Source organism: Oncorhynchus clarkii, chromosome 12 (assembly GCF_045791955.1).
Source record: "Oncorhynchus clarkii lewisi isolate Uvic-CL-2024 chromosome 12, UVic_Ocla_1.0, whole genome shotgun sequence".
Lineage (NCBI taxonomy): Eukaryota > Metazoa > Chordata > Actinopteri > Salmoniformes > Salmonidae > Oncorhynchus > Oncorhynchus clarkii.
Genome location: NC_092158.1, coordinates 102280258 through 102301514, shown reverse-complemented (window position 1 = coordinate 102301514; position 21257 = coordinate 102280258). Strand labels below are relative to the sequence as shown.

Below are 21257 nucleotides of genomic sequence, written 5' to 3'. Positions count from 1 at the left end.
CGACTCTTTTCTCTGTATACATCAATGATGTCGCTCTTGCTGCTGGTGATTCTCTTATCCACCTCTACGTAGACGACACCATTCTGTATACTTCGGGCCCCTTCCCTGGACACTGTGTTAACTAACCTCCAGACGAGCTTCAATGCCACACAACTCTCCTTCCGTGGCCTCCAACTGCTCTTAAATGCAAGTAAGACTAAATGCATGCGCTTCAACCGATCGCTGCCCGCACCCGCCAACCCGCCGACTAGCATCACTACTCTGGACGGTTCTGACTTAGAATATGTGGACAACTACAAATACCTAGGAGTCTGGTCCGTGTGGAAGTTGCAGCGATGAGACAAGACTATAACTACCAATTGGAAACCATGAAATTGGGGAGAAAAAACCAACAAGATCAATGATTTGTAAATGAAACCCGTTTTAACAACTCAGTGTGGTGATTCATTATATTAATTAATGACTCTAGTTGACAATGTCTGTCAACTTCAATGGTGTTTATTCATGAATATATACAATCATATGTTTGACACACTAGAAAGATATTCTACATTGTTGCTCCAGTGTGTCTTACTGAACATGACCCTGATTAGAGTGAAACATCATGTGTTTGACACAGGGACCACCTGACACAGTGACACTGAGGTATCATCATGAACCCTAAACCCTGGATAGAGGGGCTCAGTGAACGTGGAGGTGAATGTGTGCAGGTGGGTCAGTGTGTCAGAGGAGGCTCTATAGAAGGACAGAGTGCCGGCTGGCCAGTCCAGATACACTCCTACTCTGTGGGAGCTGGAGGAGGGGACGTCTATGGTAGTGTCATTATTATTGTGACAGGCAATATAACTGTAGTCAGAGCAGTCCAGACTCCAGGACTTGTCATTGTATCCAAGACCACAGTCCTCAACCCTTCCTCTCCTGTTGATTCCTTTATATGTCACTCCTATATCAGCCCTTCTCCCACTCCACTCTACCTCCCAGTAACAGCGCCCAGTCAGACCCTCTCTACACAGCACCTGTTCACAGTCCTCAAATCTCCCTGGGTGATCAGGATACGGCTGCTCCTCTCTCCTCCATGTCACCTTTCTGTTCCCCTCAGACAGAGAGAGGTGTCTGTTTACTGTGTTTAGGTCCAGTGTGAGATCACAGACATCTGATGGATGAAACCAGACACAATATTAGAAATCATCAACATTCACATTAGAATGTTATCTCACTTTTCACCATTTCATTTAATGTAGATGTTTCTAGGTATCTTAAGGAGAATTTAAGGTAGCTTAAGACTTGTTGAATGATCATATGTTATACTGTATGGTAATATAAAACACACCTTTTCCTATTAATTACACACACACACACACACACACCTGTATGAACACAAACACACACACACACATTTTCAAAACAACTCTGTAATCTTTGGTGTCCCTGATTTCTGCTTCTGTAGAACTACAGCTGATATTTAATATGACCAAGTAAGTAATGATGGTGGTCTTTGACTTAACTTGAATTAAGATGTATTCTTAGTCATATTCTTCACAGCAGTCAACACTCACATTTTCTAAGCCCAGGTTTCATTCTGTTCTCTCCACCATGTTCCACACTGTAGCGGTAAGCAGAAGAACAGACAGTCATTGAGGGATACACCTGCTCTCACACACACGCACACGCACACACGCACACACACACACAACTTTGTCCAAGGGGTGGTAAGAATGTTTGTCTTAACTAGCCTGATTAGTCCAACATGTCTGATATGAACATTGACATAAACCCTCTACATACTTGAGTTTCTCCAGTCTGCAGTGTGGATCCTCCAGTCCAGCAGAGAGCTGTCTGACTCCTGAGTCTCCTGGGTGATTGTAGCTCAGGTCCAGCTCTCTCAGGTGTGAGGGGTTTGACTTCAGAGCTGAGACCAGAGAAGCACAGCCTTCCTCTGTGACTAGACAGCCTGACAGCCTGCAAAGAGTCAAATCATATTAAAATCACACTGATATTCTTTGGTGGTGAAAATAGTGGCAGTAAATAAAAAAATATTTGTAACTTATTTTGTACATAATGTTTCTAAAAACTTTCAAGGAGAGAGACTCTAACCCAGAAGAGTATAAGAAATCCCGCCTCCGACGAACCATCAAACAGGCAAAGTTTCAATGCAGGACTAAGATCGAGTCGTACTACATCGGTTCTGACGCTCGTCGGATGTGGCAGCGCTTGCAAACCATTACAGACTACAAAGGGAAGCACAGCTGAGAGCTGCCCAGTGACACGAGCCTACCAGATGAGCTTAACTACTTCTATGCTCGCTTTGAGGCAAATAACACTGAAATATGCATGAGAGCACCAGCTGTTCTGGAAGACTGTGTGATCACGTTCTCCTCAGCCGATGTGAGTAAGACCTTTAAACAGGTCAACATTCACAAGGCCGCAGGGCCAGACGGATTACCAGGACGTGTACTGCGAGCATGTGCTGACCAACTGGCAGGTGTCTTCACTGACATTTTCAACCTCTCCCTGTCCGAGTCTGTAATAGCATCATGTTTTAAGCAGACCACCATAGTCCCTGTGCCCAAGAACACTACGGTAAACTGCCTAAATGACTACAGACCCGTAGCACTCACGTCTGTAGCCATGGAGTGCTTTAAAAGGCTGGTAATGGCTCACATCAACAGCATTATGCCAGAAACCCTAGACTCACTCCACTTTGCATACCGTCCTAACAGATCCACAGATCATGCAATCTCTATTGCACTCCACACTGCCTTTTCCCACCTGGACAAAAGGAACATCAATGAAAATGCTATTCATTGACTACAGCTCAGCGTTCAACACCATAGTGCCCTCAAAGCTCATCAATAAGCTAAGGACCCTGGGACTAAACACCTCCCTCTGCAACTGGATCCTGGACTTCCTGACGGGCCACCCCCAGGTGGTAAGGGTAGGTAACAACACATCTGCCACGCTGATCCTCACCACAGGGGCCCCTCAGGGGTGTGTGCTCAGTCCCCTAATGTACTCCCTGTTCACTCATGACTGCACGGCCAGGCACGACTCCAACACCATCATCAAGTTTGCCGATGGCAAAACAGTGGTAGGCCTGATCACCGACAACGACGAGACAGCCTATAGGGAGGAGGTCAGAGACCTGGCCGTGTGGTTCCAGGACAACAACCTCTCCCTCAATGTGATCAACACAAAGGAGATGATTGTGGACTACAGGAAAACGAGGACCGAGCACGCCCCCATTCTCATCGACGGGTCTGTAGTGGAGCAGGTTGAGAGCTTCAAGTTCCTTGGTGTCCACATCACCAGCAAACTAACATAGTCCAAGCATACCAAGACAGTTGTGAAGAGGGCACGACAAAACCAATTCCCCCTCAAGAGACTGAAAAGATTTGGCATGGGTCCTCAGATCTTCAAAAGGTTCTACACCTGCACCATCGAGAGCATCCTGACTGTTTGCATCACTGCCTGGTACGGCAACTGCTCGGCCTCCGACCGCAAGGCACAACACAGGGTAGTGCGAGTGGCCCAATACACCACTGGGGCCAAGCTTACTTGGTGTCCACATCACCAGCAAACTGGTGAAAGGCCCGAAAAATGGGTGTATCCTTAATGCTTATAAGTAAGCATTTCACTGTAAGCTCTGCACCTGATGTATTAGGCACATGTGACAAATTTGATTTGATTTAGTTCGCCCATTTGCAGAAGTCATAAGTATTCTGACAATTTTTCTTTTTAGTGTATTAAAATAGTCAAAAATATATGGTTGTAAATACGGTTGCATTTGCGGTTTGTTTTGGGTTATGTTTTGCCCAAAAGTAACTGAATGGTGGATAATGACTGCGGTAATTATCTGTTTAAGTGAGAAGATAACATGTTTCTCATCAATACTAAATTCATCCTGATGATGCCATGATTAATACAAATCATAAATCAATCTTGAAAGGCTACAAATACTTATTTTCCACCATCATTTGCAAATAAATTCATTAAAAATCCTACAATGTGATCTTCTGGATTTTTTTTCTCATTTTGTCTGTCACTCAACTTTTTCACTCCGGACGCTTTATCTGGACACGGTTCGTCAGGACCTCCAACAGCCGAAGCTAAGTAGTAACATTAACATGATGCCTTCTAATTGCAGTCGCTGTACTCGCCTTACGGCGAGGATAGCTGTGCTACAAGCCCAGCTTCAGACGCAATCGCTAGGCAAGGGTAATTTCAGTGTAGGAAAGGATGAAACCGCGTCTGTGCCACCAGTAAGTACAGATAGTAGTATAAATCCCCTGGCACAGTCCCCGCAGCCGGACAACTTTCTCACGGTTTCTGGAAGGAAATGCTGTAGGAACGCTCAACCGGTGTCGCTCATTCAGCCGACAGAAACTTTCAACCGGTTTTCCCCATTAAGCAGCGGGTCGGAGTCAGAGGCTGAGTCTTCTCTGGTCTCTCCTCCTCCCGTTACGGGGTCTGAGACGCCGAAGCTTCCCACCATTAGCTCTGACAAATTGAAAACTCTAGTCATTGGCGACTCCATTACCCGCAGTATTAGACTTAAAACGAATCATCCAGCGATCATACACTGTTTACCGGGGGGCAGGGCTACCGACGTTAAGGCTAATCTGAAGATGGTGCTGGCTAAAGCTAAAACTGGCGAGTGTAGAGAGTATAGAGATATTTTCATCCACGTCGGCACCAACGATGTTAGGATGAAACAGTCAGAGATCACCAAGCGCAACATAGCTTCTGCGTGTAAATCAGCTAGAAAGATGTGTCGGCATCGAGTAATTGTCTCTGGCCCCCTCCCAGTTAGGGGGAGTGATGAGCTCTACAGCAGAGTCTCACAACTCAATCGCTGGTTGAAAACTGTTTTCTGCCCCTCCCAAAAGATAGAATTTGTAGATAATTGGCCCTCTTTCTGGGACTCACCCACAAACAGGACCAAGCCTGACTTGCTGAGGAGTGACGGACTCCATCCTAGCTGGAGGGGTGCTCTCATTTTATCTACCAACATAGACAGGGCTCTAACTCCTCTAGCTCCACAATGAAATAGGGTGCAGGCCAGGCAGCAGGCTGTTAGCCAGCCTGCCAGCATAGTGGAGTCTGCCACTAGCACAGTCAGTGTAGTCAGCTCAGCTATCACCATTGAGACCGTGTCTGTGCCTCGACCTGGGTTGGGCAAAACTAAACATGGCGGTGTTCGCCTTAGCAATCTCACTAGGATAAAGACCACCTCCATTCCTGTCATTATTGAAAGAGATCATGATACCTCACATCTCAAAATAGGGCTACTTAATGTTAGATCCCTTATATTATAGTCAATGAACTAATCACTGATCATAATCTTGATGTGATTGGCCTGACTGAAACATGGCTTAAGCCTGATGAATTTACTGTGTTAAATGAGGCCTCACCTCCTGGCTACACTAGTGACCATATCCCCCGTGCATCCCGCAAAGGCGGAGGTATTGCTAACATTTACGATAGCAAATTTCAATTTACAAAAAAATAAATGACGTTTTCGTCTTTTGAGCTTCTAGTCATGAAATCTATGCAGCCTACTCAATCACTTTTTATAGCTACTGTTTACAGGCCTCCTGGGCCATATACAGTGTTCCTCACTGAGTTCCCTGAATTCCTATCGGACCTTGTAGTCATAGCGGATAATATTCTAATCTTTGGTGACTTTAATATTCACATGGAAAAGTCCACAGACCCACTCCAAAAGGCTTTCGGAGCCATCATCGACTCAGTGGGCTTTGTCCAACATGTCTCTGGACCCACTCACTGTCACAGTCATACGCTGGACCTAGTTTTGTCCCATGGAATAAATGTTGTGGATCTTAATGTTTTTCCTCATAATCCTGGACTATCGGACCACCATTTTATTACGTTTGCAATTGCAACAAATAATCTGCTCAGACCCCAACCAAGGATCATCAAAAGTCGTGCTATAAATTCACAGACAACACAAAGATTCCTTGATGTCCTTCCAGGTTCCCTCTGTCTACCCAAGGACGCCAGAGGACAAAAATCAGTTAACCACCTAACTGAGGAACTCAACTTAACCTTGCGCAATACCCTTGATGCAGTTGCACCCCTAAAAACTAAAAACATTTCTCATAAGAAACTAGCTCCCTGGTACACAGAAAATACCCGAGCTCTGTAGCAAGCTTCCAGAAAATTGGAACGGAAATGGCGCCACACCAAACTGGAAGTCTTCCGACTAGCTTGGAAAGACAGTACTGTGCAGTACCGAAGAGCCCTTACTGCTGCTCGATCATCCTATTTTTCTAACTTAATTGAGGAAAATAAGAACAATCCGAAATTCCTTTTTGATACTGTCGCAAAGCTAACTAAAAAGCAGCATTCCCCAAGAGAGGATGACTTTCACTTTAGCAGTGATAAATTCATGAACTTCTTTGAGGAAAAGATTTTGATTATTAGAAAGCAAATTACGGACTCCTCCTTAAATCTGTGTATTCCTTCAAATCTCAGTTGTCCTGAGTCTGCACAACTCTGCCAGGACCTAGGATCAAGAGAGACGCTCAAGTGTTTTAGTACTATATCTCTTGACACAATGATGAAAATAATCATGGCCTCTAAACCTTCAAGCTGCATACTGGACCCTATTCCAACTAAACTACTGAAAGAGCTGCTTCCTGTGCTTGGCCCTCCTATGTTGAACATAATAAACGGCTCTCTATCCACCGGATGTGTACCAAACTCACTAAAAGTGGCAGTAATAAAGCCTCTCCTGAAAAAGCCAAACCTTGACCCAGAAAATATAAAAAACTATCGGCCTATATCGAATCTTCCATTCCTCTCAAAAATTTTAGAAAAGGCTGTTGCGCAACAACTCACTGCCTTCCTGAAGACAAACAATGTATACGAAATGCTTCAGTCTGGTTTTAGACCCCATCATAGCACTGAGACGGCACTTGTGAAGGTGGTAAATGACATTTTAATGGCATCGGACCGAGGCTCTGCATCTGTCCTCGTGCTCCTAGACCTTAGTGCTGCTTTTGATACCATCGATCACCACATTCTTTTGGAGAGATTGGAAACCCAAATTGGTCTACACGGACAAGTTCTGGACTGGTTTAGATCTTATCTGTCGGAAAGATATCAGTTTGTCTCTGTGAATGGTTTGTCCTCTGACAAATCAACTGTAAATTTCGGTGTTCCTCAAGGTTCCGTTTTAGGACCACTATTGTTTTCACTATATATTTTACCTCTTGGGGATGTCATTCGAAAACATAATGTTAACTTTCACTGCTATGCGGATGACACACAGCTGTACATTTCAATTAAACATGGTGAAGCCCCAAAATTGCCCTTGCTAGAAGAATGTGTTTCAGACATAAGGAAGTGGATGGCTGCAAACTTTCTACTTTTAAACTCGGACAAAACAGAGATGCTTGTTCTAGGTCCCAAGAAACAAAGAGATCTTCTGTTGAATCTGACAATTAATCTTAATGGTTGTACAGTCGTCTCAAATAAAACTGTGAAGGACCTCGGCGTTACTCTGGACCCTGATCTCTCTTTTGAAGAACATATCAAGACCATTTCAAGGACAGCTTTTTTCCATCTACGTAACATTGCAAAAATCAGAAACTTTCTGTCCAAAAATGATGCAGAAAAATTAATCCATGCTTTTGTCACTTCCAGGTTAGACTACTGCAATGCTCTACTTTCCGGCTACCCGGATAAAGCACTAAATAAACTTCAGTTAGTGCTAAATACGGCTGCTAGAATCCTGACTAGAACCAAAAAATTGGATCATATTACTCCAGTGCTAGCCTCTCTACACTGGCTTCCTGTAAAAGCAAGGGCTGATTTCAAGGTTTTACTGCTAACCTACAAAGCATTACATGGGCTTGCTCCTACCTATCTCTCTGATTTGGTCCTGCCGTACATACCTACACGTACGCTACGGTCACAAGACGCAGGCCTCCTAATTGTCCCTAGAATTTTTAAGCAAACAGCTGGAGGCAGGGCTTTCTCCTATAGAGCTCCATTTTTATGGAACGGTCTGCCTACCCATGTCAGAGACGCAAACTCGGTCTCAACCTTTAAGTCTCTACTGAAGACTCATCTCTTCAGTGGGTCATATGATTGAGTGTAGTCTGGCCCAGGAGTGGGAGGGTGAACGGAAAGGCTCTGGAGCAACGAACCGCCCTTGCTGTCTCTGCCTGGCCGGTTCCCCTCTTTCCACTGGGATTCTCTGCCTCTAACCCTATTACAGGGGCTGAGTCACTGGCTTTACTGGGGCTCTCTCATGCCGTCCCTGGAGGGGGTGCGTCACCTGAGTGGGTTGAGTCACTGATGTGGTCATCCTGTCTGGTTTGGCGCCCCCCCCCCCTTGGGTTGTGCCGTGGCGGAGGTCTTTGTGGGCTATACTCAGCCTTGTCTCAGGATGGTAAGTTGGTGGTTGAAGATATCCCTCTAGTGTTGTGGGGGCTGTGCTTTGGCAAAGTGGGTGGGGTTATATCCTTCCTGTTTGGCCCTGTCCGGGGGTGTCCTCGGATGGGGCCACAGTGTCTCCTGACCCCTCCTGTCTCAGCCTCCAGTATTTATGCTGCAGTAGTTTATGTGTCGGGGGGCTAGGGTCAGTTTGTTATATCTGGAGTACTTCTCCTGTCCTATTCGGTGTCCTGTGTGAATCTAAGTGTGCGTTCTCTAATTCTCTCCTTCTCTCTTTCTCTCTCTCGGAGGACCTGAGCCCTAGGACCATGCCCCAGGACTACCTGACATGATGACTCCTTGCTGTCCCCAGTCCACCTGGCTGTGCTGCTGCTCCAGTTTCAACTGACCTGAGCCATAGGACCATGCCCCAGGAATACCTGACATGATGACTCCTTGCTGTCCCCAGTCCACCTGACTGTGCTGCTGCTCCAGTTTCAACTATTCTGCCTTATTATAATTCGACCATGCTGGACATTTATGAACATTTGAACATCTTGACCATGTTTTGTTATAATCTCCACCCGGCACAGCCAGAAGAGGACTGGCCACCCCACATAGCCTGGTTCCTCTCTAGGTTTCTTCCTAGGTTTTGGCCTTTCTAGGGAGTTTTTCCTAGCCACCGTGCTTCTACACCTGCATTGCTTGCTGTTTGGGGTTTTAGGCTGGGTTTCTGTACAGCACTTTGAGATATCAGCTGATGTACGAAGGGCTATGTAAATAAATTTGATTTGATTTGATTTGATTCATAGTTGAAGTGTACCTATGATGAAAATTACAGGCCTCTCTCATTTTTTAAGTGGGAGAACTTGCACAATTGGTGGCTGACTAAATACTTTTTTGCTCCACTGTATGTATGAATAGCCTCAAATAAAAGGTGACATTCTGTCCTGTCACCTAATATGAAACATTCTATCTCAAATCCAAAATGCTGGAGCATGGCAACACATTTAAAACTGTAAGCTTCACTGTCCAAACACATATGGTGTGGACTATGTGTGTCTGGTAGACACATGTGGATCTGGTGAACAGTTATCACATATTGACCAACTACAGGAATACTGACCTCAGAGTCTCCAGTTTACAGTGGCGATTCCCCAGTCCAGCAGAGAGCAGCTCCACTCCTGAATCCTTCAGGTCATTGTTACTCAGATCCAGCTCTCTCAGGTGTGAGGGGTTTGACTCCAGAGCTGAGACCAGAGAATCACAGCCTTCCTCTGTGACTAGACAGCCTGACAGCCTGCAAAGAGTCAAATCATATTAAAATCACACTGCTATTCTTTGGTGGTGAAAATAGTGGCAGTATATATTTTCACAAAGTTCAGATATACCAGTGTCCTGAAACCTGTCATATTTATTCATAAATGAATGTATCATTATTATAAACTACAAATTATCATTGCATAGTATTATCATTGCATAGTATTATCATTGCATGGTATTATCATTGCATTGTATTATCATTGCATAGTATTATCATTGCATAGTATTATCATTGCAGAGTATTATCATTGCATAGTGTTGCTTGTAGAGAGAAAAATGTATAGTACAAATATTTGAGTAGACTGACCAGACCAGTTTAAAAAGCAGTATCAGTCAGAAGACAGACAGTGAGGTATCAGATTTAGATTGTATTGAGTAAACAGTCCTCACCATATCTATTTTGACACTGAAGCTAACATTTTAAATGTGGCTCTGTACTCTAACATTTTGGAATTGGAATCAAATGTTTCAAATCTTTTTATTTTAGGATATTTTAATACATATCTGTTTCCCGTTTTGAAATGACAGCACTTTATGTATCAAGTCCGCCCATTTGAAGAAGTCATAAGTATTCTGATCAGTTCACTCAAAGTATATTAAAGTAGTCAAAATAATAGTATTTGGTCCCATATTCCTTGAACACAATGCAATGACTACATCAAGCTTGTGACTTAAACTCGTTGGCTGCATTTGCAGTTTGTTTTGGGTTATGTTTTGCCCAATATTTAAATGGCGGGTGATGACTGGAGTAATTGTCTTTATAAGTGAGTAGATAACATGTTTCTAAACACTACTAAATTAATCCTGATGATGCCATGATTAAGAAAAACCATTAATGAATCATGAATAATAATGAGTGAGTAAGTTAGAGGCTACAACAAAACATGCTAACCTCTCACCATTACCAATAGCAGGAGAGGTTAGCATTTATTCTGATCTTTGTGCCTCTATAACTTTGTTATTCTTCATCATTCACGATTAATTAAAGATTATTCACAATCATGGTAGCATCCACATGAATGTAGAAGTGTTCAGAAACATCTTCTATTCTTACTGACAATACAAGTGAAGTGACTCCAAAATGACTGGACATTATTCACCATTCAGTTTCTATTAGGAAAACATCATCCAATGCACAACCAAGACAAACTGCAAATGCATTCAACAAGTTTGTAGAATCACAAGCTTGATGAAATCACTGGAGGCAAAGAATATTGGTCCAAACAATAAACTTTTGACTGAATGATTTGTACAAATAATTAGGACTTCTTCAAATGATAGAACTACATACATAACGTTCTTTCATTTCTAAACAGTAAAATGTGTATGAATATCTTTAAACAAAAGGTGACATTCTGTACTGTCACTTAATATGAAACATTATATCTCAAATCCAAAATGCTGGAGCAAAGCACCAAATTTAAAACTGTAAGCTTCACTGTCCAAACACATATGGTGTGGACTATGTGTGTCTGGTAAACACATGTGGATCTGGTGAAGAGTTATAATTTGTTGACCAACTACAGGAATACTGACCTCAGAGTCTCCAGTTTACAGTGGGGATTCCCGAGTCCAGCAGAGAGCAGCTTCACTCCTGAATCCTTCAGGTCATTGTTACTCAGATCCAGCTCTCTCAGGTGTGAGGGGTTTGACTTCAGAGCTAAGACCAGAGAAGCACAGCCTTCCTCTGTGACTACACAACCTGACAGCCTGACAAAGAGATCATCATGACTTCACAAACACACTGTTATAATCCAAGTAGCATTCGAACGTGTTTGTTTTTGTCCAGTATAAATATTCTGTTTTTTTTGTCTATTTTTGTATATATTTATTTTTCCTTTTTCAAATTATATATCCCTTCCTGCAACCCGCCTCACCCCATTACCTTTAGCTGCTTTAAGCTCGGATAATACCTGCTAGTCTGCACAGCGCGATATCAACCCAGAGCATATCGGACTGATTTTCTCCACTAGATCACCGGATTCCTGCAGCAAGATCTAGACCATTACACCGGATCATCACCGCTAGCTAGCTGCTACCGGGAGGCTCTGCCCCGAAGCTAATGAGCTAAGCCCATCTCCCGGCTAGCCGATAAAGTACACCAGCTAACTCTTGGGCTACAATACCTCTTTTGCCAATTGGTCTGGACCCTTTATTGTCGACATGAGCCCCGCCAATCCATCACGACTGGTCTGCCGATGTAATTGTCCAATTGTTTTCAACATGTTTTTCCGTTGTGATGCCGCAGAAGAGCCATCTGCTTGTCCCGACCCGCTAGCTTTCTGAACACCGTGTCTCCCGACCCACTAGCTTTCTGAACATCGTGTCTCCCGGCCCGCTAGCTTTCTGAACGCCGTGTCTCCCGACCCGCTAGCTTTCTGAACACCGTGTCTCCCGACCCGCTAGCTTTCTGAACGCCGTGTCTCCCGACCCCCTCAGTCCCCAGCTGTGCCCTGGACACCATATGTGAATTGATATCCCCCCATCTATCTTCAGAGTTCGTACCGGCCGTCCTACAATCTAAGATAGATGCCCTCAATCTCACACAAATGATCAAGGAACCTACCAGGTACAAGCCTAAATTGGCAAACATGGGCACCCTCATAGATATCATCCTGACCAACTAGCCCTCTAAATACACCTCTGGTGTCTTCAACCAGGATCTCAGCGATCACTGCCTCATTGCCTGCATCCGTAATGGGTCAGCGGTCAAACAACCTCCACACATCACTGTCAAACGCTCCCTAAAACACTTCAGCGAGCAAGCCTTTCTAATTGACCTGGCCGGCGTATCCTGGAATGATATTGACCTCATCCCGTCACTAGAGGATGCCTGGTTGTTCTTTAAAAGTGTTTTCCTCACCATCTTAAATAAACATGCCCCATTCAAAAAAAATGAACTAAGAACAGATATAGCCCTTGATTCACTCCAGACCTGACTGCCCTTGACCAGCACTAGCATACCTTAAGGGAACATTTCGGCATTTCGTGTATGATCAGTGAGAAAGTCCATATTGCAAATGTACGGTCCCTTACTAGACGTCCGAAATCGTTTGTAAAATTCGCGGTCGGCGTCGGGCCGTGCGGTAGGGCCAGACCTACCGGGAAGTCATCAAATGAACTTTGTCGGACATTCGGTTTCCGTTTTAAAAAATAAACAAGTTTTTGACCGTTTTTCCGCTGTCCCGGAATTTCCCACAAGAGGGCATACGGAATCATATGGCAATTTGGCAAAACATCACGAATCACGACGGGGCCTTATCTCGAAAACGGAAAATATTTCGAAGCCGAAACTCGGTGAGCGTAGGTTTGGCATAATGGGCAGTTGGCCCCGAACAAGATGGCGTCTAGGCCTCGACGGTTTTTGAGTTATGGCCGTTTTTCTGGGATTAAAGGTCCTAAATGGAAATAGAGAAATTATTTTTCCACTTCAGGTCAAAGTCAAGGAGCCTCCGGTGTCAATAAAAAAAAAAACAGCCATTTATCTATCGTCATTTAAGAGAAACGGAACAATGACATCTTGGTGATGGTCACAAATAGGCGTTTTTTTTTTTCAACGGTTACAGATCCAGTTGCAGGGTGTTCATACGAATCTTTTTAAAGTGTGCTGCGGAGCTCTGCGACATTTCTGTGATTTTCTATGATTTTCTGAAATAACACACACATACTAAACCCTCCGTAAATAACTCAGTTCTTAACGTAAAGACTTAAAACTCAGGATTCTGTAAAAGCATACCCCAATGAGGATATGTGGTTAATTATAGCTTCCTGTGCCAACCGGAAGTGCCTTAAATGGTGTCTCAGGGGCTGTTTCGAAGGGTTAAAAAAGTCAGATCTGTCCAAAACTTCATATATGTGATTAGGCAACCCCCATGAACTGTAAATCAGTCATTTTTCCCCAAAAAAATCAAAGGAAAAAAAAATCACACTAAAACACAACTTGAATGGAGGGACGTATTGGGGTGCGTAGAGACAGACAGTGGCTGCAATAGTTAGCTTTGTTGGAGCTAAAAAAGAACCGTCAGACCTAGAGTTCCGAAACTTTAGAAACCTGTTCTAGACCTCCGGTCGATGGTGCGTGGTGAGTTACGTGGCTCTAGACGGTTCTCGGACCGAGAAACAGCTTCGTACATTTGCAATACCTTCAATTCATTTTGACCATTACGAAAATGACGACGTTTAGAAAAGTCTCAGAGACGCAAGGCTAGGTGCATTGAAACCGGCCCGGCCCATAGAGACGGACCCCAACGTTTCTGTCCGATAGCTCGTTCAAGGACCCCGTAGGAAGGCATGGAAAATAGTGGATTTTCAGCACCAATTAGGGTTTTTCTCGGACGCCAAATGACCTATCGAGCCGAAACTCGGGATTCGGGGTCGCCTCACATAGGACTTCACATAATGTCCGAACTGGACCCGCAGCTAGAACGTAACTATGTGTTTTACCTTTTTATTATGTTTTAAACTAAAGGCGCTGTGAATTATGGGACTGCTCTGACATATGTGATAGTTGGCTTCTAAATGAGTAGGAAAAAGTGGGTTTGGTGTCATAATGACATCTAATTGACTGATGGACACTGACTTGCTAGTTGACTTTTGTGCATTTGCAATATGTTTAAACAGAGAGGGACCATCACCAAAATGGCATTCTGAAATCAACACAAAAAATGGCATCACCATAGTCTCCAGACTGTGCTAAGTTCAACGAGCTATCCGCCTTGACCGTAGCTCGCTCGGTGTAAGTGCAACGACCATTAGAAAAGTAGGCCCAAAATGAAGCCTGCCCCACAATGTCATTTGCTTTTGGGTGACAGTGAGAGAACCGTTTAGGTGAGAAGAAAAATTACACCACATGAATGTTCCTAAGGTCCTCCCGATCCGTGCAAGCCTAACCTTGACCGTGTGGCATTAACCCTTAACAGTAAAACAGTGTTTTTTGATCTCACAGAATGCAGTGTCATCTCTCCCCATAGGAATACATTGCCTGCACCCCTAATTTCAACCTGAAGTCTATATGGGTTATGAATGCCGTATGAACCTGTCTTCGGTACCAGTCCATCAGGCCACTATGAGGTCTACCTGTGTTGATTCTGAGCTTCCTGGACCAACCGGAAGTGGTTAAAATGCCCCTAAAAGTGTTTACCCATACCCTGCCTGCAGTTTGACAGACATAGTGCATTCAACCCTGTGTAAATCAGTCAGTTCTTAACGTAAGGACTTAAAACTCAGGATTCTGTAACAACATACCCCAATGAGGATATGTGTTGATTTATAGCTTCCTGTGCCAACCGGAAGTGCCATAATTGGTGTCTCAGGTGCTGTTTCGAAGGGTTAAAAAAGTCTGATCTCTCCAAAATTTCATATGTGTGATTAGGGAACCCCCATGAACTGTAAATCAGTCATTTTTCCCCAAAAAAATCAAAGGAAAAAAAAATCACACTAAACACAACTTGGATGGAGGGACGTATTGGGGTGCGTAGAGACAGACAGTGGCTGCAATAGTTAGCTTTGTTGGAGCTAAAAAAGAACGGTCGGACCTAGAGTTCCGAAACTTTACAATCCTGTTCTAGGCCTCATGTCGATAGTGCGTGGTGAGTTAGGTGGTTCTAGAAGGTTCTCGGACCGAGAAACAGCCTCGTACATTTGCAATACCTTCAATTCATTTTGACCATTACAAAAATGACGACGTTTAGAAAAGTCTCAGAGACGCAAGGCTAGGTGCATTGAAACCGGCTCGGCCCATAGAGACGGACTCCGACGTGTCTGTCCGATAGCTCGTTCAAGGACCCCGTAGCAAGGCATGGAAAAAAGTGGATTTTCAGCACCAATTAGGGTTTTTCTCGGACACCAAATGACCTATCGAGCCGAAACTCGGGATTCGGGGTCGCCTCACATAGGCCTTCACATAATGTCCGAACTGGACCCGCAGCTAGAACGTAACTATGTGTTTTACCTTTTTATTATGTTTTAAACCGAAGGCGCTGTGAATTATGGGACTGCTCTGACATATGTGATAGTTGGCTACTAAATGAGTAGGAAAAAGTGGGTTTGGTGTCAATTGATATCCATTTGGTGTCATAATGACATCTAATTGACTGATGGACACTGACTTGCTAGTTGACTTTTGTACATTTGCAATATGTTTAAACGGAGAGGGACCATCACCAAAATGGCATTCTGAAATCAACACAAAAAATGGCATCACCATAGTCTCCAGACTGTGCCGAGTTCAAGGAGACGCCCCGCTTGACCGTAGCTCGTTCTGAGTGCAGCAAACTTGAAAAAAAGAAGGCCCAAAATGAAGCCTGCACCACAATGTCATTTGATTTTGGGTGGCAGTGAGAGAACCGTTAGGGTGAGAAGCACAATTCCACCACATGAATGTTCCTAAGGTCCTCCCGATCTGAACAAGCCTAACCTTGACCGTGTGGCATTAACCCTTCACAGTAAAACAGGGTTTTTTGATCTCACAGATTACAGTGACATCTCTCCCCATAGGAATACATAGCCTGCACCACAAAATTCAACCTGAAGCCTATATGGGTTATGAATGCCGTATGAACCTGTCTTCGGTACCAGTCCATCAGGCCACTATGAGATCTACCTGTGTCGAATCTAAGCTTCCTGGAGCAACCGGAAGTGGTTAAAATGCCCCTAAAAGTGTTTACCCATACACTGCCTGCAGTTTGATAGACATAGTGCATTCAACCCTGTGTAGATCAGTCAATTCTTAACGTAAAGACTTAAAACTCGGGATTCTGTAAGTGGCTATGTAAATCAAGACATGTGTTTACTTATAGCTTCCTGTGCCAACCGGAAGTGCCTTTAATTGGGTCACACTCTCTGTTTCGAAGGGTTAAAAAAGTCACATCTCTCCAAAACTTCATATGTGTGACTAGGTAACCCTTCTGAACTGTAAATCAGTCATTAATCCCAACAGATGTCAAAGAAAAGCTCCCTCACACACACACAGGAAGGATGGAGTGATAAAGTGCGGTGCTTAAAGACACAGAGAGCAGGAAATGGCATTACCATAATCCCTAGGCCGTACCGAGTTCAGCGAGATATCCCGCTTGACCGTAGCTCGCTCGGTCTAGGCGCAGCGAGCATTAGAATAGTAGGCCCAAAATGAAGCCTGCACCACAATGTCATTTGCTTTTGGGTGACAGTGAGAGAACCGTTAGAGTGAGAAGAAAAATTGCACCACATGAATGTTCCTAAGGTCCTCCCGATCTGAACAAGCCTAACCTTGACCGTGTGGCATTAACCCTTAACAGTAAAACAGTGTTTTTTGATCTCACAGATTACAGTGTCATCTCTCCCCATAGGAATACATTGCCTGCACCCCTAATTTCAACCTGAGGCCTATGTGGGTTATGAATGCCGTATGAACCTGTCTTCGGTACCAGTCCATCAGGCCACTATGAGGTCTACCTGTGTTGATTCTAAGCTTCCTGGACCAACCGGAAGTGGTTAAAATGCCCCTAAAAGTGTTTACCCATACACTGCATGCAGTTTGATAGACATAGTGCATTCAACCCTGTGTAGATCAGTCAATTCTTAACGTAAGGACTTAAAACTCAGGATTCTGTAACAGCATACCCCAATGAGGATATGTGTTGATTTATAACTTCCTGTGCCAACCGGAAGTGCCATAATTGGTGTCTTAGGGGCTGTTTCGAAGGGTTAAAAAAGTCTGATCTTTCCAAAACTTCATATGTGTGATTAGGCAACCCCCATGAACTGTAAATCAGTCATTTTTCCCAAAAAAATTCAAAGGAAAAAAAAATCACACTAAAACACAACTTGGAAGGAGGGACGTATTGGGGTGCGTAGAGACAGACACTGGCTCCAATAGTTAGCTTTGTTGGAGCTAAAAAAGAACCGTCGGACCTAGAGTTCCGAAACTTTAGAAACCTGTTCTAGACCTCCCGTAGATGGTGCGTGGTGAGTTACGTGGCTCTAGAAGGTTCTCGGACCGAGAAACAGCCTCGTACATTTGAAATAACTTCAATTCATTTTTGCATCACGAAAATGACGACATTTAAAAATGTCCCAGAGTCGCAAGACTAGGTGCATTGCAAACGTCTCGGCCCATATAGACAGACCCCAACGTTTCTGTCCAATAGCTCATTCAAGGACCCCGTAGCAAGTCATGGAAAATAGTGGATTTTCAGCACCAATTAGGGTTTTTCTCGGACACCAAATGACCTATCGAGCCGAAACTTGGGATTCGGGGTCGCCTCAGCTAGGCCAACACATAACATAAGAAATGGACCCGCAGCTAGAACGTAACTACGTGTTTTATGGTTTTTTTATGGTTTGAACCGAAGGGGTTGTGAATTTTGGGCCAGCTCTGAAGTATGTAATAGTTGGCTACTAAACGAGTTGGAAAAAGTGGGTTTGGTGTCAGTTTGTATCAGTTTGGTGGTCAGAATGATATCTAATTGACTGATGGACTCTTGTCCACTTGACTCTTGTACATTTGCAATATGATCCTATAGTGAAAAAACATCACCAAAAGCGACATTCTGAAATCAACCCAAACGAGCGATTGAGATGACCCAGAATCACTGCAAAGCCATCCCGAGTTCATCGGGCCAGTCAATTTCACATTCCTGCAAGATTTTTATAGCATGACAAATTCGTGATGGTACCTGCCCTTTAAAACATATTGCAAATGCACAGTGACTTTGAAAAAGTAAGAAACAAAAAAAAATACATCTAAAAAATTTTGAGCATGACAAATTCGTGATGGTACCTGCCCATTGAAACATATTGCAAATGCACAGTGACTTTGAAAAAGTAAGGAAACATAAACAAAAAAAATCCAAAATTTTTATTTTTGGGTGACCAGTTGCACGTGCATTTGCAATATGATTCTATAGTGAAAAAACATATTGCAAATGCACAGTGACTTTGAAAAAGTAAGGAAACATAAACAAAAAAAATCTAAATTTTTTGGGGGGGGATGACCAGTTGCATGTGCATTTGCAATATGATTCTATAGTGAAAAAACATATTGCAAATGCACAGTGACTTTGAAAAAGTAAGGAAAAATAAACAAAAAAAATCTAAAATTTTTTTTGGGGGATGACCAGTTGCACGTGCATTTGCAATATGATTCTATAGTGAAAAAACATATTGCAAATGCACAGTGACTTTGAAAAAGTAAGGAAACATAAACAAAAAAAATCTAAATTTTTTTTGGGGGGATGACCAGTTGCATGTGCATTTGCAATATGATTCTATAGTGAAAAAACATATTGCAAATGCACAGTGACTTTGAAAAAGTAAGAAACAAAAAAAAATACATCTAAAAAATTTTGAGCATGACAAGTTCGTGATGGTACCTGCCCATTGAAACATATTGCAAATGCACAGTGACTTTGAAAAAGTAAGGAAACATAAACAAAAAAAATCCAACATTTTTATTTTTGGGTGACCAGTTGCACGTGCATTTGCAATATGATTCTATAGTGAAAAAACATATTGCAAATGCACAGTGACTTTGAAAAAGTAAGGAAACATAAACAAAAAAAATCAATTTTTTTTGGGGGGGGGTGACCAGATGCACGTGCATTTGCAATATGATTCTATAGTGAAAAAACATATTGCAAATGCACAGTGACTTTGAAAAAGTAAGAAACAAAAAAAAATACATCTAAAAAATTTTGAGCATGACAAATTCGTGATGGTACCTGCCCATTGAAACATATTGCAAATGCACAGTGACTTTGAAAAAGTAAGGAAACATAAACATTTTATTTTTATTTTTAGGTGACCAGTTGCACGTGCATTTGCAATATGATTCTATAGTGAAAAAACATATTGCAAATGCACAGTGACTTTGAAAAAGTAAGGAAACATAAACAAAAAAAATCAAATTTTTTTTGGGGGGGGGTGACCAGATGCACGTGCATTTGCAATATGATTCTATAGTGAAAAAACATATTGCAAATGCACAGTGACTTTGAAAAAGTAAGGAAACATAAACAAAAAAAATCAATTTTTTTTTGGGGGGGGTGACCAGATGCACGTGCATTTGCAATATGATTCTATAGTGAAAAAACATATTGCAAATGCACAGTGACTTTGAAAAAGTAAGAAACAAAAAAAAATACATCTAAAATTTTTTGAGCATGACAAATTCGTGACGGTACCTGCCCATTGAAACATATTGCAAATGCACAGTGACTTTGAAAAAGTAAGGAAACATAAACAAAAAAACATCAACACATTTTTTGGGTAACCAGTTGCATATTTTAGATCACAAGATGACAAAGGTATAGTTTGAGCAAAGTAAAGCTTGAATTTTGAGCATGACAAATTCGTGATGGTACCTGCCCATTAAAACATATTGCAAATGCACAGTGACTTTGAAAAAGTAAGAAACAAAAAAAAATACATCTAAAATTTTTTGAGCATGACAAATTCGTGACGGTACCTGCCCATTGAAACATATTGCAAATGCACAGTGACTTTGAAAAAGTAAGGAAACATAAACAAAAAAACATCAACACATTTTTTGGGTAACCAGTTGCATATTTTAGATCACAAGATGACAAAGGTATAGTTTGAGCAAAGTAAAGCTTGAATTTTGAGCATGACAAATTCGTGATGGTACCTGCCCATTAAAACATATTGCAAATGCACAGTGACTTTGAAAAAGTAAGAAACAAAAAAAAATACATCTAAAAAATTTTGAGCATGACAAATTCGTGATGGTACCTGCCCATTGAAACATATTGCAAATGCACAGTGACTTTGAAAAAGTAAGGAAACATAAACAAATGGACATAATGAAATCATCATTTTTTTTTTCCCGGTTACCAGTTGCACGCGCATTTGCAATATGATTCTATAGTGGACATGATTCAAATGGACATGATGAAATCAACACAACGAGTGATGGAAATGAACAACTATCACTGCCCGGCCGTCCCGAGTTCATCAGTTCAGTCAATTTTGGCCCCCCAAAAAATTGACTTTGGACTTTGACTTTTGACTTCCTATGAAATCATATTGCAAATGGACAAATCATATTCCTTATGCACAAGTAAAAAAAAAATTTATAATAATGATAATAAAGTATGACTAAAGTATGTTGATAAAGTTCTTATACATGTGTAATTGACACAAAAATTGAAAGAATTTTGAAAAACGGTCCAGAAAGCACTTTTTTAAGGATGTGTGAAGTTTTTTACCAAATTTTGACATTTTTGACTTTTGACTTTTGACTTCCTATGAAATCATATTCCAAATGGAGAAAACATATGCCTTATGCACAAGTAAAAAAAAAAAAAAAAAGGATAATAAAGTATGACTAAAGTATGTTGATAAAGTTCTTATACATGTGTAATTGACATAAAAATTGAAAGAATTTTGAAAAACGGTCCAGAAAGCACTTTTTTAAGGATGTGTGAAGTTTTTTACCAAATTTTGACATTTTTGACTTTTGACTTTTGACTTCCTATGAAATCATATTGCAAATGTACAAAACATATGCCTTATGCGCATGTAATTAAAATAAA

At 42.2% G+C, this 21257-nt stretch overlaps 1 protein-coding gene across 1 annotated transcript in view; it reads right to left on the bottom strand.

The window, feature by feature from the left end:
- Positions 1-602: 602 nt before the first annotated feature.
- LOC139421751 (NLR family CARD domain-containing protein 3-like) overlaps positions 603-21257 on the bottom strand; it is a 33487-nt gene continuing 12832 nt past the window's right edge. Inside the window, exons 7-11 of the mRNA XM_071172871.1 lie at positions 11263-11436; positions 9530-9703; positions 1786-1959; positions 1557-1603; positions 603-1153 (exon numbers count right to left, since the gene is read on the bottom strand). Coding sequence (XP_071028972.1) covers positions 603-1153; positions 1557-1603; positions 1786-1959; positions 9530-9703; positions 11263-11436 — 1120 coding nt within the window. The remainder of the gene's footprint in view (positions 1154-1556; positions 1604-1785; positions 1960-9529; positions 9704-11262; positions 11437-21257) is intronic.